Source organism: Rhinoraja longicauda, chromosome 9 (assembly GCF_053455715.1).
Source record: "Rhinoraja longicauda isolate Sanriku21f chromosome 9, sRhiLon1.1, whole genome shotgun sequence".
In the NCBI taxonomy this organism is placed as follows: domain Eukaryota; kingdom Metazoa; phylum Chordata; class Chondrichthyes; order Rajiformes; family Arhynchobatidae; genus Rhinoraja; species Rhinoraja longicauda.
The window spans coordinates 37,404,774-37,426,760 of NC_135961.1; the positions used below are offsets into that span (position 1 = coordinate 37,404,774).

At 43.8% G+C, this 21,987-nt stretch overlaps 1 protein-coding gene across 5 annotated transcripts in view; it reads left to right on the forward strand.

Moving 5' to 3' along the window:
• Window positions 1–21,987, forward strand: part of LOC144596625 (uncharacterized) — an 81,775-nt gene that overhangs the window by 23,430 nt on the left and 36,358 nt on the right. For 4 of the 5 annotated variants that reach the window (XM_078405175.1, XM_078405177.1, XM_078405179.1 and 1 more), the window contains exons 5-9: window positions 4,117–4,227; window positions 7,919–8,063; window positions 9,427–9,526; window positions 17,484–19,098; window positions 21,576–21,702. In XM_078405175.1, the coding sequence (XP_078261301.1) occupies window positions 4,117–4,227; window positions 7,919–8,063; window positions 9,427–9,526; window positions 17,484–19,098; window positions 21,576–21,702 (2,098 nt within the window). The remainder of the gene's footprint in view (window positions 1–4,116; window positions 4,228–7,918; window positions 8,064–9,426; window positions 9,527–17,483; window positions 19,099–21,575; window positions 21,703–21,987) is intronic. The other variant, XM_078405178.1, reaches the window with a different exon arrangement.

Here is a 21,987-nt window from a genome sequence, read left to right on the forward strand (position 1 = left end):
TGCCATACAGTCATACCAATAAAAAGCTACAGAACACACAAAATACATTTTAACATGAACATCCACCACAGTAATTCCTCCGCATTCCTCTCTGTGATGGAAGGCAAAAAAAAGTTCAATCTCTCCCTTCTTTGTCCTCTAGCGGTCGGGGGCCTCTAACCTTCCGTTGATGGAACGATCTTACTCCCGTAGCTGCCGGTGGGCCTTCCTCGTCGGGGCGAGCAAGCTCCTGCATTGGGGGGATTCTCAGCTCACCCGTGCCGGGCAATCTACCTCGGGTCGGGTCTAGTCACATGTCGTGCAGCTTTTGGAGCTTCCCGACGTCGGTCTCAACCCGAGACTGCGAGCTCCTTGATGTTAAAGTTCTCAGGCCGCTGGTGGAGCATCGATCCCAGGCAAGGAATCGGCTCTGGTGAGGCTCAAAGTCAGTCCTGAGCAAGGCCTCCAGCTCCACGACGTTAGGCTGCAGAGCGACCGGATACGACCGGAGATACGATCCGGAAAACAATCACATCTCCGACAAGGTAAATGATTGAAAAAAGTTTCCCCCGACCCCCCTGCCCACCCCCACATAAAACAAACCAGAGAACACTAATACATACTTTTTAAACACACCAAAAATAACAAAACAAATGACGAAAAGGACAGGCTGCCATCGAAGCGCCACCGGGTGGAATCCAGCATCTGCAATCTTTTGTATCTCCAAATATAATTGAACATCTGCTAAAGATAAAAAAAGACTTAATTTAGTTTAGTTTATTGTCATGTGTACTGAGGTACAATGAAAATCTTTTTTTGTTGTTGTTTGATTTCCTCTCAGCAGAAAGACTATGCCTGGTTGCAATCAAGCCGTCCAGAGTGTACAGGTACAGGATAAAGGAAATAACATTTAGTGCAAGATAAAGTCCAGTAATGTCCAATTAAAGATAGTCCGAGGGTCTACAATGAGGTAGATAGTAGTTCAAGACCACTCTCTAGTTGGTGATAGGATGGTTGATAAAAGCTGGGGAAAAAACTGTCCCTGAATCTGGAGGTGTTCATTCTCACACTTCTGTACATCTTGCCTGATGGGAGAGGGGAGAAGAGGGAATGTTTGGGGTGGGACACATCCTGAGAGTCATAGAGTGTGGAAACAGGCCCTTCCGCCTAACTTGCCCACACCGCCAACAATGTCCCAGCTACACTTGACTGCGCCTGGTTCATATCCCTCCAAACCTGTCCTATCCATGTACTGGTCTACTGTTTCTTAAACGATGGGATAGTCCCAGCCTCAACTACCTCCTCTGGCAGCTTGCTCCATACACCCACCACCCTTTGTGTGAAAACATTGCCCCTCTGATTCCTATTAAATCTATTCCCCTTCATCTTGAACCTATGTCCTCTGGTCCTTGATTCCCCTACTCTGGGCAAAAGACTATGCATCTACCTGATCTATTCATAGAAACATAGAAAATAGGTGCAGGAGGACGCCATTCGGCCCTTCAAGCCAGCACCGCCATTCATTGTGATCATGGCTGATCATCCACAATCAGTGACCCGTGCCTGTCTTCTCCCCATACCCCTTGATTCCACTAGCCCCAAGAGCTGTATCTAACTCTCTTTTAAATGCATCAAGTGTATTGGCCTCCACTGCCTTCTGTGGCAGAGAATTCCATAAAATTCACAACTCTCTGGGTGAAAAAGTTTTTTCTCATTTCAGTTTTAAATGGCCTCCCTTTATTTTTAACCAATGGCCCCTGGTTCTGGACTCCCCCAACATTGGGAACATTTTTCCTGCATCTAGCTTGTCCAGTCCTTTTATAATTTTATATGTTTCTATAAGATCCCCTCTCATCCTTCCAAATTCCAGTGAATACAAGCGCAGTCTTTCCAATCTTTCCTCATATGACACTGCCACCATCCAAGGGATTAACCTCATGAACCTACGCTGCACTGCCTCAATAGCAAGTATGGCCTTCCTCAAATTAGGAGACCAAAACTGCACACAATACTCCAGATGTGGTCTCACCAGGGCCCTGTACAACTGCAGAAGGACCTATACTCAAATCCTCTCGTTATGAAGGCCAACATGCCATTAGCTTTCTTCACTGCCTCCTTTCAGTGATTGGAGACCCAAGGAGACCCAGGTCTCATTGCACTTCCCTTTTTCCTAATCTGACACCATTGAGATAATAATCTGCCTCCTTGTTCTTGCCGCCAAAATGGATAACCTCACATTTATCTACATTATATATACTGTATCTGCCCACTCACTCAACCTGTCCAAGTCACCCTGCAACCTCCTAGCATCCTCTTCACAGTTCACACTGCCCCCCAGCTTTGTGTCATCTGCAAATTTGCTAGTGTTACTTTTAATCCCATCATCTAAATCATTAATATATATTGTAAATAGTTGTGGCCTCAGCATCGAGCCTTGCGGCATCCCACTCGCTACTGCCTGCATCCCAGAGTACTTAAGGAGGTGGCGCTAGAAATTGTGGACGCATTGGTGATCATTTTCCAATGTTCTATAGATTCAGGATCATTTCCTGTGGATTGGAGGGTAGCTAATGTTGTCCCACTTTTTAAGAAAGGAGGGAGAGAGAAAACGGGAAATTATAGACCAGTTAGTCTGACATCAGTGGTGGGGAAGATGCTGGAGTCAATTATAAAAGACAAAATTGCGGAGCATTTGGATAGTAGTAACAGGATTGTTCCGAGTCAGCATGGATTTACGAAGGGGAAATCATGCTTGACTAATCTTCTGGAATTCTTTGAGGATGTAACTAGGAAAATTGACAGGGGAGAGCCGGTGGATGTGGAGTACCTTGACTTTCAGAAAGCCTTCGACAAGGTTCCACATAGGAGATTAGTGGGCAAAATTAGAGCACAGGGTTTGGAGGTAGGGTACTGACGTGGATAGAAAATTGGTTGACAGACAGAAAGCAAAGAGTGGGGATAAATGGGTCCCTTTCAGAATGGCAGGCAATGACTAGTGGGGTACCGCAAGGCTCGGTGCTGGGACCGCAGCTATTTACAATATACATTAATGACTTGGATGAAGGGATTAAAAGTACCATTAGCAAATTTGCAGATGATTTGCAGATGATACAAAGCTGATGATACAAAGCTGGGTGGTAGTGTGAACTGTGAGGAAGATGCTATGAGGTTGCAGGGTGACTTGGACAGGTTGTGTGAGTGGGCGGATGCATGGCAGATACAGTTTAATGTGGATAAGTGTGAGGTTGTCCACTTTGGTGGTAAGAATAGGAAGGCAGAGTATTATCTGAATGGTGTCAAGTTAGGAACAGGGGACGTACAATGAGATCTGGGTGTCCTAGTGCATCAGTCACTGAAAGGAAGCATGCAGGTACAGCAGGCAGTGAAGAAAGCCAATGGAATGTTGGCTTTCATAACAGGAGGAGTTGAGTATAGGAGGAAAGAGGTCCTTCTGCAGTTGTACAGGGCCCTAGTGAGACCGCACCTGGAGTGTTGTGTGCAGTTTTGGTCTCCAAATTTGAGGAAGGATATTCTTGCTATTGAGGGTGTGCAGCGTAGGTTTACTAGGTTAATTCCCGGAATGGCGGAACTATCATATGTTGAAAGACTGGAGCGACTAGGCTTGTATACACTGGAATTTAGAAGGATGAGAGGAGATCTTATCGAAACGTATAAGATTATTAAGGGGTTGGACACGTTAGAGGCAGGAAACATGTTCCCAATGTTGGGGGAGTCCAGAACAAGGGGCCACAGTTTAAGAATAAGGGGTAGGCCATTTAGAACTGAGATGAGGAAAAACTTTTTCAGTCAGAGAGTTGTGAATCTGTGGAATTCTCTGCCTCAGAAGGCAGTGGAGGCCAATTCTCAGAATACATTCAAGAGAGAGCTAGATAGAACTCTTAAGGATAGCGGAGTCAGGGGGGATGGGGAGAAGGCAGGAACGGGGTACTGATTGAGAATGATCAGCCATGATCACATTGAATGGCGGTGCTGGCTCGAAGGGCCGAATGGCCTCCTCCTGCACTTATTGTCTATTGTCTATTTTAATAAGCTTTTGGGTTTGCAGTTGTGATCTATGAGATTTTCAATTTAATGGTAAGATGTTAGCACTGATATAATAATTGCCTTATATGACAGATGATTCAACTGTTGAACATTCAGTTCTGACCCAGTGTTCAGCCAATGAAAAACACAGGAGCCAGATTTGCAGACAGGAATCACAGACAGAAGAACCGGAGACAAGTATGGGTAAGATAAAAGTGTTAGTGGGCAAGGAAAGTTCATAGCTTTTCATTTAAAGCACTCCACCATTCATCAAGGAAAGGAGAATACATTGTTACTTATTTAATTTTAGATAAAGACAAATAGTATGCTTGCCTTCATTAGTCGGGGGATTGAGTATCAGAGGTGGAAAGTCAAGATGCAGCTGGCTCTATGAGACTTTGGTTAGGCTGCATTTGGAGTATTGTATGCAATTTTGCTCACCTCATTACAGGATGGACATGGAGGCTTACAAGAGAGTGCAGAAGAGGTTTACCAGAATGCTGCCTGTATTCAGGGTATCACAGTAGCTGCAAGGTGAGGTTGGACAAACTTGGATTGTTTTCTTCAGAATGACAGAGGTTGAGGAGAGTCCTGATAGAAGTTTATAAACTTAGGAGAGGCATAGACAGCATTGATTGTCAGAACTTTTTTTCCAGGGTGGAAATGTCAAAGGCTAAGGGACATAACTTTATAATGAGAGGGGCTAAGTTTAAAGGAGATGCGGGGAAAGTTTTTTTTTACACAGAGGGTGATGGGTGCCTGGAACAAGCTGCCAGGTGGTGGTGAGGCAGTTGCGATAGTGGCGTTTAAGATGGTTTTAGATAGGCACATGGGTGTGCAGGGAATGGAGGGATATGGATCATGTGCAGACAGAGATTAGTTTACCTTGGCATCACGTTCAGCATAGACATTGTGGACTAATAGGCCAGTTTCTGTGTTGTATGTTCTATAAATTTAATCCTGGAGAAAAATTCCTTGGCCAGTTCAATAAGAAGCAGGAGGTCAGTAAATGAACAAAAACTACTTCAGGACCTTAACTTTACCTCTCCATGTCACTTGAATGGCCCAAAAGAGAAGAGACCCTATTGATGAAAATCTCAAGTAAACTTATGGAGTGCAGACAATTTTCTTTTATTAAAATCTGGAATAGTGTACAACAACAACCTGTGAAAAGTACACAAAGTGCTGGAGTAACTCAGCGGGTCAGACATGCACATAAACTGAAACAAACACACGAGAACAAATTATACATAAATTACACGTATAATTCTAAAAGACTGCAAAAAATATATATTAGTGCAAAAAATATAATTAGGAAAAAAAACTGTCCATAATAGTGCAAGACATGGGAAATAGTGTTCCATTATCGAGGTGGGTTGAATCAAGAACTTGATAGGTTTTGCAAAGCAACTGTTGCTGAACCTATAATACAACAGTAAGCGCAAGTTGCCAGGTCCAACATTTCGCACACAAATTGACTATCCAACAACTGCTGTTTGGGGGGCATTGACTACCTTGCAATGATTTTGGCCCACCGAGTCTACTTCGACCAGCGATCATCGTACACTAGCACTATCCTACACACGAGGGACAATTTACAATTTTTACTGAAGCCAATTAACCTACAAACCTGTATGTCTTTGGAGTGTGGGAGGAAACCGGAGCAGCCGGAGGAAATCCACGCAGCATAGGGAGAATGTACAAACTGCATACAGACAGGACCTGTAGTCAGTTTTTAGTCACAAAATGCTGGAGTAACTCAGCAGGTCAGGCAGCATCTCAGGAGAGAAGGAATGGGCGGCGCTTCGGGTCGAGACCCTTCTTCAGACTGATGTCAGGGGGGCGGGACAAAGGAAGGATATAGGTGGAGACAGGAAGACAGTGGGTGATCTGGGAAGGGGGAGGGGAAGGGAGGGACAGAGGAACTATCTAAAGTTGGAGAAGTCAATGTTCATACTACTGGAATGCAAGCTGCCCAGGCGAAATATGAGGTGCTGTTCCTCCAATTTCCGGTGGGACTCACTATGGCACTGGAGGAGGCCCATGACAGAAAGGTCAAACTGGGAATGGGAGGGGGAGTTGAAGTGCTCAGCCACCGGGAGATCAGATTGGTTAATGCGCACTGAGCGCAGGTCCCATTCCCCTCCCCCTTCCCAGATCTCCCACTGTCTTCCTGTCTCCACCTATATCCTTCCTTTGTCCCGCCCCCCTGACATCAGTCTGAAGAAGGGTCTCAACCCGAAACGTCGCCCATTCCTTCTCTCCTGAGATGCTGCCTGACCTGCTGAGTTACTCCAGCATTTTGTGAATAAATACCTTCGATTTGTACCAGCATCTGCAGTTATTTTCTTACACGGACCTGTAGTCAGGATCGCAACTGGGTCTCTGACGCTGTAAGGCAGTAACTCTACCACTGTGTTACTATGTTGTCCCATAGTTCTTTAGTAGCTCAGTAAATTGTAATCATTTCTCTATTTTGAAATCCAGACATTTGCAATAAATATATCGTCCCTATAGCTGTATCCAAAATGCTGGCCTTTCTCTGACCATAAATCCACAATAACATCTCATGAATTAGCCTCAGCTGTTCCAAAACTCACGAGCAGACATAAGATCTGCTATGGGGGAATTAATTGTTTTGGTTGCTAATGCTATGTAGAAATTAAAACCACTTGTGATATTCTTATCCATTTAACACATAATCCTTGATAATTAAAGTGTAATTTTTCAAATTCTGTTTTCTGCTTCCTTATCCTTATGCCTTTTGTCAGCATGAGGTTGACTGCGTAGGTGATGAAACAAAATACAGAGCGGAGGTGCAGAACCTGGCGGACTGGTGCTCTGATAACCACATGTTCCTAAATACCACCAAGACCAAGGAGCTGATCATCAACTTCCGTAGGTCACACAACAGGGAATACGCCCCGATCTTTATCAACGGGGAAAGTGTGGAGAGAGTGTCCAGCTTCAAGTTTCTGGGCACTCACATTTTGGAGGACCTAACATGGTCCAATAACACTGCTGCGTTGGTCAAGAAGGCACAGCAACGACTGTTCTACCTAAGAACACTGAAGAAGTCTGGTCTACCCCAACAGCTGCTGACGACATTCTACCGCTGCACTGTAGAGAGCATCCTAACACATGGCATCCCTGTGTGGTACCTCAGCTGCACGGAGGCAGAAAGGAAAGCTCTTCAGCGGGTAGTCCATAGAGCTCAGAGGACCATCGGAACACAGCTACCAGCCTTGGAGGGCATCTACAACACACGATGCCTCAGAAAAGCCACCAGCATCCACAAAGACTCTTCACACCCTTGCAACAGTCTGTTCGAACTCCTTCCATCGGGCAGACGATACAAGGCCTTCTACGCCCGCACCTCCAGACTCAGGAACAGCTTCATCCCCAGGGCCATAGTTGCTATGAACCGGTCCTGCTGAGCCGGATGGTCACATCGCACAGTGATCCGGCACAGATCTACTTGCATTTTATTCTGTCTTAAAACTGTTACAATTTGTTTCGTTTGGTGTTTTTTAAATTAATACTGACTAGCTAATTAAATTATTGCATCGTATGGGAGGCGCACTCCCAATCTTGTTGTACCCCTGGGTACAATGACAATAAAGATATTTTGTATTGTATTGTATTGTATTTCTCCCTGTCTTTCATCAGAAAAATGTCTTCAACTAGTTGCAAGAAACATTCTTCCCTAGTATTGTGCCAACACAACCTGTGCTCCCCTGCCAAAGATAACAAAACACTAAACCTGCAGGGGGCCGGCCTTTGGATCCATTGTTGTTTTTCTGGCAGGACATCAAGTGCTCAAACATTGCACCCAAAGGTGATATTCTGTTTGAACCAATTAAACATGTTTTAATTAAATCCGCCATCTCTTTAGATGAGAGAATCCCGGAGGACGAAAACTGCCCTAGAAATCTTTCTCCGATCAATGAAGAGAAATGTGCGCAAGGAGGCGATCCATGTGTTGTCTCTCCGTTCGGAATTAAAAGAAATTCCAAGAAAATGGGGAGACTAGAAGAAAGGTAGAAGTTGTTTTTCATTGAATCTTTATGTTTACCAGAAATTAAAAACCATATGAATAGGTGCATTCAGTGGGTCAGGCAGCATCTGTGGAGAATATCAGACTGAAGAGTCTGCAGAAGAGTCCCGACCCAAAACATCAGCTGTCCATGTTTTCCAGAGATGCTGCTTGACTCGCTGAGTTGCTCGAGCACTGTGTCTTTTTTGGTAAACCAGCATCTGCAGTTCCTTGTGAAACCTAATTGGGTGTATTCCTTGTTTGGCACAGTTGTTTTCTATGCCAAAATTTACTCAAGCCTCGTGATGACTATTCACAGTAATCTTTGGAAATTAATACAAATTGTTTAGACAATGGATACTTAGAGTGAATAAATCTTAGTGCGGGTATTTCAACAATAGAGGCCACTCAGGGCGGCACTGTGGTGCACGGTGGAGCTGCTGCCTTACAGAGCCAGAGACCTGGTTTTGATCCTGACCATGGGTGCTGTCTGTGCGGAGTTTGCACATTCTCCCTGTGACCATGTGGGTTTTCTTCGGGTGTTCTAATTTCTCCCTACATTCCAAAGATGTGCAGGTTTGTATGTTAATTGGCTTCTGTAAATTGCCCCTAATGAAAGGTGTAGGATGTGAAACTGGAATAACATAGAACTCGTATACTAGTGATCGTTTGTTGGCATGGACTGATCTCACCCAGATCATATTTTTCAGCAAGGACTAATTGTTCAAAATGTAGACACAAGGAACTGCAGAGGTTGGTTAACAAAAAAATGTCTGCAGAAGGGTCCCGACCATAAACGTCACCTATCCATGTTCTCGAGGGATGTTACCTGACCCGCTGAGTTACTCCAGAAATTGGTGTCTTTTTTGTTCCTAATGTATGCTGCTCTGTTTACTTTGTTGCTTTTCCATTTACCCCAAACCATACACTGGTCTTGTTGCTAAAGGGTAGATTTCTTGTGCTCTTGTAGTTCAGTATTCATTGCTTTCAATTTTTCTTCATTACCCTGACCTACTCCTCTGGTAGCCACTTTGTATGTCCACTTACACCCAAGTTTACAACCGTAAGATATGAACATTAAATTCTCCAACTATTGGTAACAGTTAACAATCTTTAACTTTAGATAAAATATAAATCAGGGAACAATTAGTACTCCTAATAAATTTGGGCAAAGAATCTTTGATCTGAAACTAATTAATTCTCTTCACACAAATCCTACTGACCTGCTGAATATTTGCAGCTTTTTATTTTTTTATTTCAATAATCCTAGAAATTGGCAGCAATTTAGCATATTAAAGATCTAAAACAAGTAGAATATAAACCAAAATAAACAGCACAAATATAACTACATTTACTGTTATCTTTAGACCTATCAGACCAGGAATTGATGAAAAGCAAAAGACTTTTGAAGATTTTGTTGAAGAAATACTTAAGGTGGATTCAGAATTAATCCAACAAGATCTCCAGGTATACATGCTATTTTTCAATGTTACCAAGTACCATTTTATTTTATGTCATAACCCACTTCCTCAAGAGAGCTACTAAATGATGTTGCATGCCTCAGGTTTTATCTCTTTAGACTTTAGATTTTTGAGAAACAGCACGGAATCACCATATACACTAACAGTATCCTACACGTTAGAGACAATTTTACTGAAGCCAATTAACCTCAAAACCTGTACGTCTTTGGGGTGTAGTAGAAAACTGGAGCACCCGGAGAAAACCCACAGGGAGAATGTACAAACTCCGTACAGATGGCACCCGTACTTAGGATTGAATCCGGGTTTCTGGCGCAGTAAGACAGCAGCTCTACCTACCGCTGCGCCGCTGTGCTGCCCCAGTTATTTTAAATATTACTGGGCTACAGAAAACTCAGCAATTAATGGGAAATGAGGCGATGCTGGGTCTATTTGGAAATTTGAGTAGATTATACTGTATGGCCTGCCCAAATCCGTGAGTGGATTTTTTTTCTCTCTATTACGGCTCAATATCATGGAAATATGTTACACAAGACCCTGATCAGATCAGATCAAACCTCAGGCTAGTTTCAGAGCACAAATTGGCAAAGGCAACTCTGCTAAAGGACGACACATATATATTACACTTGCCAGTGGTGAATGCAGGTGGCACATCATGTTGTAGAGGCTGGCCCAGTACCAGAGCTGAAGTTTATGTGGAGCAATAACTTTTTGAACGAAATGGCCTGATTCTGTAACATGACGCAGTGTAAAATTGGGATTGAACAGTTTGGCCAAGTCTCTTTGTACTGCAGAAGGGAAGTCTGAGTGGTGAGTAATAAATTTGTCTTCATCTTGCAGTATTTAATAAAGGTTTCACCTGGTAAAGTATTCTCCAAGTATGTTTACAATAGACAATAGACAATAGGTGCAGGAGTAGGCCATTCAGCCCTTCGAGCCAGCACCGCCATTCAATGCGATCATGGCTGATCACTCTCAATCAGTACCCCGTTCCTGCCTTCTCCCCATACCCCCTCACTCCGCTATCCTTAAGAGCTCTATCCAGCTCTCTCTTGAAAGCATCCAACGAACTGGCCTCCACTGCCTTCTGAGGCAGAGAATTCCACACCTTCACCACTCTCTGACTGAAAAAGTTCTTCCTCATCTCCGTTCTAAATGGCCTACCCCTTATTCTTAAACTGTGGCCCCTTGTTCTGGACTCCCCCAACATTGGGAACATGTTTCCTGCCTCTAATGTGTCCAATCCCCTAATTATCTTATATGTTTCAATAGTGTATACAAGCCTAATTGCTCCAGCCTTTCAACATACGACAGTCCCGCCATTCCGGGAATCAACCTAGTGAACCTACGCTGCACGCCCTCAATAGCAAGAATATCCTTCCTCAAATTTGGAGACCAAAACTGCACACAGTACTCCAGGTGCGGTCTCACCAGGGCCCGGTACAACTGTAGAAGGACCTCTTTGCTCCTATACTCAACTCCTCTTGGTACGAAGGCCAACATTCCATTGGCTTTCTTCACTGCCTGCTGTACCTGCATGCTTCCTTTCAGTGACTGATGCACTAGGACACCCAGATCTCGTTGAACATCCCCTCTTCCTAACTTGACACCATTCAGATAATAATCTGCCTTTCTATTCTTACTTCCAAAGTGAATAACCTCACACTTATCTACATTAAACTGCATCTGCCATGTATCCGCCCACTCACACAACCTGTCCAAGTCACCCTGCAGCCTTATTGCATCTTCCTCACAATTCACACTACCCCCCAGCTTAGTATCATCTGCAAATTTGCTAATGGTACTTTGAATCCCTTCATCTAAGTCATTAATGTATATCGTAAATAGCTGGGGTCCCAGCACCGAACCTTGCGGTACCCCACTGGTCACTGCCTGCCATTCCGAAAGGGACCCATTTATCCCCACTCTTTGCTTTCTGTCTGTCAACCAATTTTCTATCCATGTCAGTACCCTACCCCCAATACCATGTGTTCTAATTTTGCCCACTAATCTCCTATGTGGGACCTTGTCGAAGGCTTTCTGAAAGTCGAGGTACACCACATCCACTGACTCTCCCCTGTCAATTTTCCTAGTTACATCCTCAAAAAATTCCAGTAGATTTGTCAAGCATGATTTCCCTTTCGTAAATCCATGCTGACTCGGAATGATCCTGTTACTGCTATCCAAATGCTCAGCAATTTCGTCTTTTATAATTGACTCCAGCATCCTCCCCACCACTGATGTCAGACTAACTGGTCTATAATTACCCGTTTTCTCTCTCCCTCCTTTCTTAAAATGTGGGATAACATTTGCTATCCTCCAATCCACAGGAACTGATCCTGAATCTATAGAACATTGAAAAATGATCTCCAATGCTTCCACTATTTCTAGAGCCACCTCCTTAAGTACCCTGGGATGCAGACCATCAGGCCCTGGGGATTTATCAGCCTTCAGTCCCATCAGTCTACCCAAAACCATTTCCTGCCTAATGTGGATTTCCTTCAGTTCCTCCTCCATCACCCTAGGTTCTCCGGCCCCTAGAACATTTGGGAGATTGTGTGTATCCTCCTCAGTAAACACAGATCCAAAGTAACGGTTTAACTCGTCTGCCATTTCTTTGTTCCCCATAATAAATTCCCCTGCTTCTGTCTTCAAGGGACCCACATTTGCTTTGACTATTATTTTCCTCTTCACGTACCTAAAAAAACTTTTGCTATCCTCCTTTATATTATTGGCTAGTTTACCCTCGTACCTCATCTTTTCTCCCCGTATTGCCTTTTTAGTTAACTTTTGTTGCTCTTTAAAAGAGTCCCAATCCTCTGTCTTCCCACTCTTCTTTGCTATGTTATACTTCCTCTCCTTAATTTTTATGCTGTCCTTGACTTCCCTCGTCAGCCACAGGTGTCTCTTACTCCCCTTAGAGTCTTTCCGCCTCTTTGGGATAAATTGATCCTGCAACCTCTGCATTATTCACAGGAGTACCTGCCATTGCTGTTCTACCGCCTTCCCTGCTAGGGCCTCCTTCCAGTCAATTTTGGCCAGCTCCTGCCTCATGCCTCTGTAATCCCCTTTGCTATACTGTAATACCGACACTTCCGATTTTCCCTTCTGCCTTTCCATTTGCAGAGTAAAACTTATCATGTTGTGATCACTGCCTCCTAATGGCTCTTTTACCTCTAGTCCCCTTATCAGATCAGGATCATTACACAACACTAAATCCAGAATTGCCTTCTCCCTGGTAGGCTCCAGTACAAGCTGTTCTAAGAATCCATCTCGAAGGCACTCTACAAACTCTCTTTCCTGGGGTCCATTTCCAACCTGATTTTCCCAGTCTACCTGCATGTTGAAATCTCCCATAACCACCGTAGCATTACATTTGTGACACGCCAATTTTATCTCCTGATTCAACTTGCACCCTATGTCGAGGCTACTGTTTGGGGGCCTATAGATAACTCCCATTAGGGTCTTTTTACCCTTACAATTCCTCATTTCTATCCATACTGATTCAACATCTCCTGATTCTATGTCACCCCTTGCAAGGGAATGAATATCATTCCTTACCAGCAGAGCAACCCCACCCCCTCTGCCCACCTGTCTGTCTTTTCTATACGTTGTGTACCCCTGAATATTCAGTTCCCAGCCCTGGTCCTCTTGTAGCCATGTCTCAGTGATCCCTACAACATCATACTTGCCCATGACTAACTGAGCCTCAAGCTCATCCACTTTATTTTTTATACTACGTGCATTTAAGTACAACACTTTAACTTCTGTATTTACCTCCCCTCTCACATCGGTCACAAATGGCCCTGTCCTTAATCTCTTTTCCCCTCTAGGACTTCTGTTCCCATTCTTCCGAGAGTCTTCTGCAATATCTCCTGTATTCCCTTTAACCTCATCTTCATATTCCCAATTTGTTAACCCCTCCCCCCCACTACTTAGTTTAAAGCCACAGGTGTCGCACTAGCAAACCTGCCTGCCAGAATGTTTGTCCCCCTGCTGTTAAGATGTAACCCGTCCCTTTTGTACAAGTCACCCCTAGCCCAAAAGAGATCCCAGTGGTCCAGAAATCTAAATCCCTGCTCTCTGCACCAGCCCCTCAGCCATAAATTCATACCCTCTATCTCTCTGTTCCTGGCCTCACCAGCACGTTGTACCGGTAGCAGTCCAGAGATAACCACCTTCGACGTCCTACTTCTCAGTCTTTTTCCTAACTCTCTAAACTCCCGCTGTAGCACCTCCTTCCTCTTCCGCCCGACGTCATTCGTGCCCACGTGCACAACGACTTCAGGTTGATCGCCTTCCCTCACTAGGATTTTCTGAAGCCGGTCCGTGATGTGCTGAACCCTGGCACCAGGGAGGCAACAGACCATCCTCAAGTCCCTCCTGCTGCCACAGAATCTTCTGTCCGTCCCTCGGACGATGGAGTCACCCACCACTACGGCTCTTCCTGACTTCGGTCTCCCCTGTCGAGTATCCCTGCCAACAGGTCCGCCACTCGGACTGGAAACATCTTCTGCCCCGACAGTTCCCAAGAGGGTATACCTATTTGCAATAGGCACAGCCACTGGGGTCTCCTGTAGTCCACGTCCACGTCCACTCCCCCCTGAAACAGTCTCCCACCTTCGCTCGACCTGGACACATGGCGTGACAGCCTCACAATAGGTCCTGTCGAGGAAACTCTCGCATTCCCGGATGGCCCTGAGGTCATCCAACTGCCTCTCCAACTCCACCACACGTCCATTCAGGAGCTGCACCTGGACACAGTTCTTACAGGTGTAGCTCCCAGAAGCTCCAGCGACGTCCCTATCTTCCCACATCCTGCAGGAAACACACTGCACCAACTTTTCCGCCATTACTTTGTGTCTATAAACAGTTCAGGCTTAAAACAATTGTCACCTCACCTCAGCCTCCTCGCCTCATCCACCTCGCCAAAGACTCGCAGCCAAAGACTCGCACTTTTCTCACTGGGCTGCACCCGGACAGGGCTGCACCCTTTTGCAAGTCTTGCTTATATCACCAATTTAAATTGCCTGATTGTCCAATTTACCAGACTTCTCACTTAAATGATCAACCAATCCACGTATTCTCTTCTGACTGACTTATTGCACTGTAATTCCCACTCACTTACAGCCAATGGTGGTCCTCTCTCCAACTTCCCGACCTTTACAGACTGATTAACAGTGCCCTATTGGCGCTCTTTTTAAACTGCCGTTTCTACCACTATTAACAGGTACTTACTTTCAGCCAATGGTCGTCCTCTCTCCAACTTCCCGACCTTTACAGACTGTTTAAAATGCCTTCAGAATCGGAACTTTTTACAAGATAAGACACAAAGTGCTGGAGTAATTCAGCAGGCCTGGCACCATCTCTGGAGAAGATTGACACAAAATGCTGCAGTAATTCAGCAGGTCAGGTTGCATCTCTGGAGAAAAGGAATAGGTGACGTTTTGGGTTGAGATCCTTCATCAAACTGATGCAGGGCAATAAAATCAATGGAGAGACTATAAAGTTTGTGGTAGTGTTTTGATATAGCTTTCATAAGTTCATAAGTGTTCGGAGCAGAATTAAGACTTTCAGCCCATCACGTCTACCCCGCCATTCAATCATGGCTGATCTATTTTTCCCTCTTAACCCCATTCACATGCCTTCTCCCCATCATCCCTGATACCCGTACTAATCAAGAATCTATCTATCTCTGCCTTAAAAATATCTACTGACGGCCTCCACAGCCTTCTATGGCAATTAATTCCACAGATTCACCACCCTCTGATGAAATAAATTCCTCCTCATCCGAAAGGAATGTCCTTTAATTCTGAGGCGATGACTTGGAAACATCCTCTCCACATCCACTATCCAAGCCTTTCACTATTCGGTAAGTTTCAATGAGGTCTCCCCTCATCTAACCTCCAGCAGGTAGAGGCCCAGTGTTGTCAAACGCTCATCATATGTTAACCCACTCAATCCTGGGATCATTCTTGTAAACCTCTTTTGGATCCTCTCCAGTGCCAGCACATCCTTTCCCAGATATAGGGCCCAAAATTGCTCACAATACTCCAAATATATGTGACTAGCGCCTTATATAGCCTCAGCATTACATCCCTGTTTTTGTATTCTAGTTCTCACAAAATAAATGCTAGCATTGCGGTTGCCTTCCTTACTACTGATTCAACTTCCAAATTAACTGTTTGGGAATCCTGCACTAGCACTCCGAAGTCCCATCGCACCTCCGATCTCTGAATTATCTCCCCATTTCGAAAATAGACCACGCCTTTATTGCGACTACCAAAATGCAAGACATTGCTACGCTGTATTCCATCTGCCACTTCGCTGCTCACTCTCCCAACCTGTCCATGCCTGTCTGCAGGGTCCCTACTTTCTCTACACTACCTGCCCTTCCATCTATCTTCGTATCATCTGTAAACGTCCACAAAGCTTTCAATCCCCTCGTCCAAATCATTAATATACAAAGTGAAGAGTAGCAGCCCCAGCACCGACCCCTGTGGAACCCCTCTAGTCACAGGCAGCCAACCAGAAAAAGCCCCCTTTATTGCCTCTCTTTGCCTTCTGCCTTCCAGCCAACATGCTATCCATGCTCGTATCTGCCCTGTGATACCAAGGGCTCTCATTTTCTTTTGCAGCCTCACGTGCAGCAGCTTATCAAAGGCCTGAAAATCTACGTAAACAATATCCACTGACTCCCCTTTGGTTTTCTCAATATTCAAGCAGGGACAATTAAGAGGTTGAGAGTTAGAGCTATGGGTTATCACAGATATTTTTCTAACTAATTCACTTTACATGCATAACTGACTTTCTCTGGCAGGCCAAGAAGATGTCATGCAACCCTGTACATTCTCAACCTTTGAGCCTCATTTCCATTGACACGCCATTGACCCCATTATTAGATATTTGGCCCAGACCAGCTACTTCCCTGAGGTAGTTGCCCTGTTTTTGCTCCTCCATCCATCTACCCACACCACCACCACCAACCTGCTGAGACATCACTCCACCTTTGCCTCCTCTTCCCTCCTTTTGCTCTTCTCTTATCTCCTTCTCTGCCCGTTTACTCCGTACTCTCTGTTTGACCGAAGCGGTCTGACCTAAGCAGCTTGCTTGATCTCACCCTCTGCCACGTGCGAGACTTCAAAATATTACCCTTATTTGTTTACTAGTTCAATAAACTCAGTTAATAACTAAAGATGGAAGTTTGAGATTTGTGCCATTTTGCTCTTTCTGCGTGATATGTACCAGATTTTGCAGAGACATGGATAAGAGCTTGAAGTTGAAATAAATCTGAGAGGTGAAAATCTGAAAGGTAGCTCTAATTTTCCTAAAATCTGAGACACAGTTGCTTAAAGTACATACAAAGATTCAAAAATAAGTATTTAATTTTCAAGCAGATATCATCCACGTCTTGTAAGACATTTTATCGAGCAACAGTGACAAAGTTAGGGAAAATTGCATGGCTCTACTGATTTAACATCAGAGCAAAAAATCCAATGCAGGAACAGTAAAGAAAGGTAACAGGGTGAGAGAAAGACAGAAGGACACAAAGTGCTGGAGTAACTCATCAAGTCAGGCAACGTACCTGAATAACATGGATAGGTGACGTGTCGGGTGGAGACCCTTATTTAGACAGAGAAAGACAGGATTAAAAGTGAAATAAAGTGCAAGGTAAACAAAAGCAAAAGATTGTATTTTAACAGAACCTTAAATAATAAAGGATTGTATATCTACTCAATGTATTGTAGTTATTACTTTATTGGATTTTTGTTTATTGTATCTTATCAATGTGTATTGTATTTGCAGGCCTGTTATGCTGCTGCAACTAAGAATTTAATTGTTCAGTTTGTCAGTTTACATGACGATTAAGCACTCATGACTCTTGAATGCAGTCAAACATTTCTTGGAAACCATTGCAAACATAAATCTCTTTGATTGTTCTACAGGAGATAAATGAGGTGAAGGTGGGTCCAAAGAAGTCTTTCCTAAAGCGTGGGGAAGGGATTGCACGATTTGAGAAGAACAAGGAAAATAATCTGAAGGAACCAAACAAGAACCCAGCTCATGAATCCATGGAGCAATTTCCCCAAAAAGTCAGTTTCAGCAACCAACGTCGGCTTTCCTTACCCACGTTCAATGAGAACGAGAAGCTCCAGATTAAAAAACAGTTCTCTTTGAAAAAACAAGGTAATAGTTCAGACCTTGCAGCATCTAAAGTAAAGAAGTTTACTCCTACTAACAGCTCCCTCACAAACAGCAAGACAAAGGACCATGCACAGAAGGAAAAGCTGGACGAAATCAAGAACAGTACAGATGAGGGCATCCAAAGTGACATAAATGTGGCAGAATTGGCCACCAAGGGTGAATTTCCTCACAAATTCTCGAATGATAAGAATGGTGGAAATCAACAAACAAATCGGGAAAGTAAAACAGGAGTATTACCTCCTGTGGAGGAATTTCAAGGAAGAGATTCAAATAAAGATTTCAATTTGCACATTCCTGAAAGACAGCAATCGACCAGAGTTTGTTCTCAATTGCAGAATCAAACAGGCAGCAGTTTTTCTCATGAATATATGGAGAGGCAGAACCAAGGCCAAGAAGTAGGACAAGAGGTGGCTAAAAAGCACAAAGCATCTTCAAATGATCAGCCATCCTTCAACAACACCCCTCAGCTGGAAAACCTTAGTATGTACAAATCAGAGGCTTTACAGCAGAGCACTGAGATACCCCAAAAGTGGTCGGAGAAGGAGCAGAATAAAAACCTAGCTGACATCAAAGAGCCCAGAAAGATATTTGATTGGAAAAACCCAAACATCGGCTTTAAAAAAGTAAATGACAGAATAGTTCAAGTGATTTCTGACAATCCACTGTGCCACAGTGCAAATTTTAGGCATCAGGAAAGCAAAGACCATAATATTCGTGGGTTTGCGAACACAGGGTTAGCGCCATTTGCAGGTAATAAACACAGCAAGGACAGTCTTTTAAAAAACAACAGTGAACACTGTGCTAATGTTAGCGTATTTGATTTAGCTCTTGAAAGCAATGGCCTGAAGCCTCAGCAACCAACCGCAGGTGGAACCCCACACAATTCTGTTTGGGTTGGCAAAAGTTTGGACTCATCTGATGAAGCTGACTATGCAAGTGATGCTCCAAGTGGAGTAGAAGAAATGGGCGTGACATTTCAAACGTCACAACATTTCACATGCTGTAAGCCTGCACCCGGAATGTCTCCAGTGAAATGCAATGTGGTGAGCAGCACAAGTAGCAGTGAAAATGAACGTTCAGAACTCGTATCTCCTTTACCAAGAAGATATCCTTCCCAATACAATAGGTCGACGAGGAATAAAAACAAATCCATGAGAAGGAAGTTAAACTTTGCAAAGAGAAATGGTAACAATTTTGTGAAAAATCAGATTTGTGCTACGATGGAATCTGAACTGGTGCAAGATTCAGTTCCTCTCATTGCACAGGAATTATCTCCAACGCTTCATTGTAAACCAAACATATCAAGAACTTCAGATCTCTCCCAGCAGGTGAAAACCAACAGTACAATTGTTCAAGGTATGTGTACGTGCAATTAAATCATTCAAGGTGCAGCTGGTAGAGCTGCTGCCTCACAGTGCCAGAGACCTGGGCTCATTCCTGACCTCGGATGCTGTCTGTTTCAAGTTTGCACGTTCTCCCTGTGACCACGTGGATTACATAGAACGGTATAGCACAGGAACGGGCTTTGGGCCCACAATGTTTGTGCAGATGTTTGATGCCAAATTAAACTGATCTCATCTGCTTGCACAGGATCCATATCCTTCTCTTCCCTGCACTCCCATCAACCTAAAAGCGTCTGAAACAGCACTATTGTATCTTCTCTCCGGATGCTCTAGTTTCCTCCAACATCCCAAAGATGTACATGTTTGAAGGTTAATTGGCCTGTGTAAATTGTCTCTGGTGTGTAGGGAGTTGATGAGAAAGTGGGATAACACAAAACTAGTGTGAACAATTGATCAATGGTCGGCGTGGACTTGGTGAGGCGAAAGGCCTGTTTCCAAGCCGTATCTCTAAACAAAAGTTGTCATAATATACAAAAATATTAAGTGATTTGAATTTGTATCCAAATACTAAAGAACTGCAGTTCTCAGATTTTTTATTTTAGTAAGGTGAAAAGTTATTTTGCAGTCTAAAAGTGTATTGCATCTATGCCAGCTTCAACAAGAAATTCCAACAGTCCCTTTTGGCCCCTCCCTACTTCCCTACGACATAGTCTCTCTCACATGCCCATCCACTCCCAGCTTGGACGTATTGGCCCGAAGGGTCCGTTTCCATGCTGTAAGTTATAATTTCCCTTTGAATCATTTGCCTCTTATTTACACTAAAGAGTAACTTACAATTCTCCTATATAAAGTGGATGTGGAGAGGATGTTTCCAATAGTGGGAGAGACTAAGACCATAGGGCACAGCCTCAAATGAAAGGATCTACCTTCAGAAAGGAGATGAATGAATGAATAAGTTTATTGGCCAAGTATGCAGATACAAGGAATGTGCCTTGGTGCTCCGCTCACAAATGACAACACAAACATACAGTTAACAATTAAGCATAAACACATCAAAACAATAAGGATACACCATTACGGTCTAAACATGTGGGTGAAAAAAAACCAGAGCAAAAAAGATACTACAGACTTTGTTTATTGAGTAGAACTATCAGTCGTGGAAAAAAACTGTTTTTATGTCTGGCTATGGCTGCTTTGACCGTCTGGAGTCGCCTTCCAGAGGGAAGTGCTTTGAAGATTTTGTGGCCAGGGTGAGAGGGGTCAGAGATGATCTTGCCCGCTCGCTTCCTGGCCCTTGCAGTGTACAGTTTGTCAATGGGGGGAAGGTTGCAGCCAACAACCTTCTCAGCTGTGCGAATGATCCGTTGCAGCCTCCGGATGTCGTGCTTGGTGGCTGAGCCAAACCAGACCATGATGGAGAAGGTGAGGACGGACTCAATGATAGCAGTATAGAATTGGACCATCATTGCCTGTGACAGATTGTGTTTCCTCAGTTGCCGCAGGAAGTACATCCTCTGTTGGGGCTTTTTGACTGTGGAGTCGATGGTGGCCCCCCATTTAAGGTCCCTGGAGATGATGGTTCCAAGGAACCTAAATGACTCCACAGATGTGACAATGGTGTTGTTGATGGTGAGTGGGGGGAGGGGAGGGGGATCTCTTTGAAAGTCTACAATTAGTTCCACTGTCTTGAGAGCATTGAGCTCCAGGTTGTTGCGATGGCACCAGGACGCCAGCTGTGTCACTTCCCATCTGTAGGCAGATTCCTCCCCATCCTGGATCAGTCCAATCAGGGTAGTGTCATCCGCAAACTTGAGGAGCTTGACAGAGGAGTCTGTGGAGGTGCAGTCGTTGGTGTAGAGAGAGTAAAGGAGGGGGGAGAGTATGCAGCCTTGCGGTACTCCAATGCTGAGATGAGGTTGAATTTCTTCAACCAGAGGTGGTGATTCTGTGGAATTCATTGCCAAAGATGGCTGTGAAGACCAAATCATGGGGTATTTTTAAAGTAGAGATTGATAGGTTCTTGATTAGTGACGACATTAAAAGTTACAGGGTGAAAGCAGGAGAGTAGGGTTGAGAGGAAAAAATAGATCAGCCATGATTGAATGGCAGAGATACTCGAAGAGCCAAATGGCCTAATTCTGCTCCAACATCTTATGAGCTTATGAACCATCACGGCTTTGGGATGTGGGAGGGAACTTGAACACCCAGCAGTTAAAAATCTTACACCAGCACCCACTCTCTGCCAATGCCTGCTATTTTTGATTAACTGTGTCCATCCTTATAATGAAAACATATTACACTATAACTCATTATTCGCCCACAGGTTTGCCACAGGTTAAAACCAAATACAAATATATTGTTTTGTTTTTAAATCTTATGATGAATAATCTTCAAATAAAAATGAGAAACAGGAACCAATAAATCATTTGTACTTCACCACAAGTATTTTGTTTTTGAGCTATTTTTATATTGTTTTAAATCTTATGGAAGATGTGCAATCAAGCCAACTCCAGGACAAACTTCTACAACTGGAAACGGAAATTGATCGATTTAAAGCAGAAAATACAGCCTTAGCCAAACTAAAGGAGAAACAAGCGATAGCCATGGAAAATCTCAGGTGAATTTGATTCATGTATTGTTCAGAAGTACCTCCGTTAATACGTCTGCGTATACAGGATTACATATTTTATTTTACTATGCACTGATTGAAGTGAAATAATCAATGGTCAAGCATTGCTTTTCAAGCAACCCCTCACCCTCACCAGGAGATGGTTGAGTTATCCATATGGTGTTACAAAGGACCTAAATTGCTATTTAAATATAGCCATCTTTCTAGATTTTTTCCCCAATATTGTGCCAGTTATGAATTTTTTACATTTACATGAGGATTTTGATTTAATGA